General features: G+C 35.0%; 1 protein-coding gene across 1 annotated transcript; it reads right to left on the bottom strand.

Moving 5' to 3' along the window:
- Positions 1-215: 215 nt before the first annotated feature.
- LOC123889827 lies at positions 216-2,299 on the bottom strand. Its single transcript, XM_045939331.1, has 4 exons — positions 2,251-2,299; positions 1,883-1,994; positions 1,461-1,780; positions 216-668 (listed from the first exon to the last, which is right to left on the bottom strand). The coding sequence occupies exons 2-4, from the start codon at positions 1,958-1,960 to the stop codon at positions 518-520; spliced, it is 549 nt and encodes a 182-aa protein (XP_045795287.1). The 5' UTR covers positions 1,961-1,994; positions 2,251-2,299; the 3' UTR covers positions 216-517.
- Positions 2,300-3,371: the final 1,072 nt, after the last annotated feature.

The following is a 3,371-nucleotide window of genomic DNA, read 5'->3' on the forward strand; positions in this document are numbered from 1 at the left end:
TTGTGAGTTTATCTTTGGAAAAAAAATTAAACAATGCTTAGTCTTGCAATTTAGGCCCGATATTGAAAAAAAAATGACAAATACGGTCCCCATTTACATAAGTGGTCCTTCCCTTTGATTTGAACCAAATCAATGCATATGTGGCACCTCTCACTTAAGTGAATAGGATGTTACATGGGTAACTTTTCAAATTAAAAAAATTAAAGAAAGCCACATAGGAACCTGATGAATTAAAAAAATCATAAAAGGAAGAGGCATGTGATGATGATATTACCAGAAAATGATCAAAAACTACAACCTAAACAACAACAACAACAACAACAACAATCTTCATGGAAAAAAACCCCATAAATAAAGTCATCTTCAACATAACAACATAAAAAGCCAAACAAAATCCATACCAACAAATCTTAAACATAAGAAATTAACAACATCAATCACTGCAGCAACAACAACACAGAACAACCGTAATCACCGGATTAAATGTAATCTTCTCTCTCCTTGGCACTCTAACCAACTACTCATTGTGGACCCTATTACCCTTTCTTCTAGAATACACCAATAACGGCTGTTGAGGCCCTCTCATGTCCTGGTGGATAACAGGATTAGCTGATTCCCCCTCCTCACTAGGTTGAGTCTCAACAACCTCGCTGAGACTCCCATCACACCTGAACAAAACAAGCAATCAAAAGACCCATAATTATGTAAACAAGAATCAAATGAGCATAAATGCTAAATCATATACAAGTCTCTCCAAGAATCAAGGTAAAGGTCAATTGCTATTCACATAAAATGTATAGTAGTTGAGGGAAAAACCGTAAACTACATGGTATTCCTTCTAAAACAAAAAATTATATATTCACAGCCCAAGCATCAAGCCATGGGAAAATTCCATGGCTGAGTAGGATGCAGCCCATCGCCGACAAGGAAACACAAGCAGAAGCACGCAATTATACTATCAACAAAGAGTGGAATGGAGAAGAAGCCAAGAGTTGAAACAGAGAAGGATGGGGTGTTATAACTCGATAGAAGATTCCGGCAACTAGAATATTGTTGCCAAACTGTTCAGTGGCCGGTGTGGAAGGTGGAAGCACATGTTGAAGAAAATGTAGGTCGAATTGTTAAATGAATAAATTGTGTGGTTGAGATGGATAATGTTAACATTGTCTCAAGTCTGGACCAACTATAAAGACAAATGGCTAATCGGAACTGCAACTTTCTGAACAGAATAAACCACAATCTAAAACAGGATTGGACTGTTATTTTTTGTCATATTAATCAGTCGAAGAATAATTGTGCGAACTTCCTGGCATTCCATTACTATGGTAACGGGGTTGAAACTAACCATTACTATGTATCCAATAATCTGAGATGCAAAGAAACATATTGGAAAAAAGACAAACAATAATCTAGAGATAGGATTAAAATAGATTGTAAAATTGTAACAAAAAAAGAATTACCAATTACGGCTCCCTTTCTTCCTTATATACATAACCTTTCTGATAGATTTGTTATGAAACATAGTGGCTTGAAAAGAGCTACATTCATTCTCATTCTCAGCATTCCTGGCTTTAAAGGTGATATGGTAAATGGTTCCAGCAACTATTTCATAAGTAGCCATCTCAACATTGACAAATTGGTAGTGTGTACCCTTTAGCATATTATAATTCGCTATGGCCAAAGCGGAACATTTCTTTAGCCTATCAGACTCCCGAGGATTGTCACAACGAACCGCACAAAATGATACGTTGTATTTTCGCGCAAAATTGGCATTAAAAACCTGTTGAGGGTTACGACAAAGAAGGAAAAAGGTTTAAGATTGTAACATGAAGATGATAAAAGGAAATTGTAATATGAAATATTTCCAAAGACAGACACCCACCTGATTAAGAGTAATAAAGGCATACTTCTGGCCACGGCGAGGAGGAGGATTTGGCTTTCTTGCAGGAGTACGTGCCATTTTTTGATGTCTGAGAATAAGAACCAATTGTGACCTGGATATATAGATAGATACACAACTCTTAATTAAAAGAAGAAACAAAGTTTGTTCTTAGGGTTGAATTTCATCTAAAACGAATTCAAAGGTTTTAAAACCCTAATCCCACAAAATTTCAGAACAATCAATTTCGAAAAAAGAAACCCCAATTCAAACCCTAAGCCCCAATTGACACAGAACAGGCAAGATAATTATGAATGGAAATAAATAAATAAATACCCTTGAGCTAATCAATCAAGACGAGAGGAACTTACCAAACGGCAGGGCGGTGAAGAACGAAAGAAAAAGACGATAGAAAACAAACTCCGAAAATTGATCTCACACACACACACACACATATATATATATATATATATATATATATATATATATATATATAGGGGAACTTTCAAATGAGAGGAGTTTTAAAATGAGAGGATGAGAGTCTAATCTCAACCCTTGGATCTAAATAAATTGATGAGAATAAAATATCCTCTTTTCCTATAATCACACGCGCACACACCCCTTCATCTTCTTCCCCTTTGTTCTGAATCTTTACCAATTTCATTTTTCACATCAACAACAAATCCCTCTTCTTCCCCACAAAAAACTAATTCATGGATAATTTCTTTTTTCCTCGGACGAATACCGATAATGCGTAACTTTCTTATTCCTCCCACTGTGCATCAATTCATCATCGCTTACAAAATTCTCCATGGTATTTTCTGGATTTTCCAAAATCAACCACTAATTATTAAAATAAAATATAAATGCAAAGAACACTTATGTTGCTGAATTAATGTAAAGGACAATTTTAATTTTTAAAAGAAAATAATTACATCATAATTCTACAAGTTTTTTTTTTTACGGTTGGCACTATTAATTCTCAAAACCCTGTTCAATCTTATTTTGCAATTTGTACCAGTTATTGTTCTTTTATTGCCTATCATTTTCGTTGTTGCCTACCATTGCTAGCTTCCATTATGTTTGTCTCGCATGGAAGAAGGCAGTTTGAGAACGACGATGCACAGTGGGAGAGGAGAAAAAGATCTGTTGCTAAAAGAATAGATGGAAGTTAATTAAATCTTAACTGATGCACAGTGGGAGCCTTGTGTTTTCATAAAATCAAAATGATGCATAAGTCCATGGCCCTGAGCAGGAAGAAGTAGAAAAGTCATCTTTGAATGATAGCTAGAGAGAAGACGGAAAGCTAACAATAATCGTGTGTGTACAGCTGTAAAACAGTTTAAGCACTTGATTAGATCTAAGGGTTGAGATTTAACCCTCTCACCCTCTCATTTTAAAACTCCTCTCATTTGATAGTTCCCCTATATATATATATATATATATATATATATATATATATATATAGACTATTATGATCAGTGGCGGAGCC

The sequence above is a fragment of the Trifolium pratense genome, linkage group LG6 (genome assembly GCF_020283565.1).
Source record: "Trifolium pratense cultivar HEN17-A07 linkage group LG6, ARS_RC_1.1, whole genome shotgun sequence".
In the NCBI taxonomy this organism is placed as follows: domain Eukaryota; kingdom Viridiplantae; phylum Streptophyta; class Magnoliopsida; order Fabales; family Fabaceae; genus Trifolium; species Trifolium pratense.

Coding starts and splice junctions, on each gene's coding strand:
- LOC123889827 (XM_045939331.1), bottom strand. CDS start 1,960: ATGGCACGTACTCCTGCAAGAAAGCCAAATCCTCCTCCTCGCCGTGGC. Junction 1,781..1,882: donor CCTTTATTACTCTTAATCAG/GTGGGTGTCTGT, acceptor AACCCTCAACAG/GTTTTTAATGCCAATTTTGC. Junction 669..1,460: donor AAGAAAGGGAGCCGTAATTG/GTAATTCTTTTT, acceptor TGTTTTGTTCAG/GTGTGATGGGAGTCTCAGCG.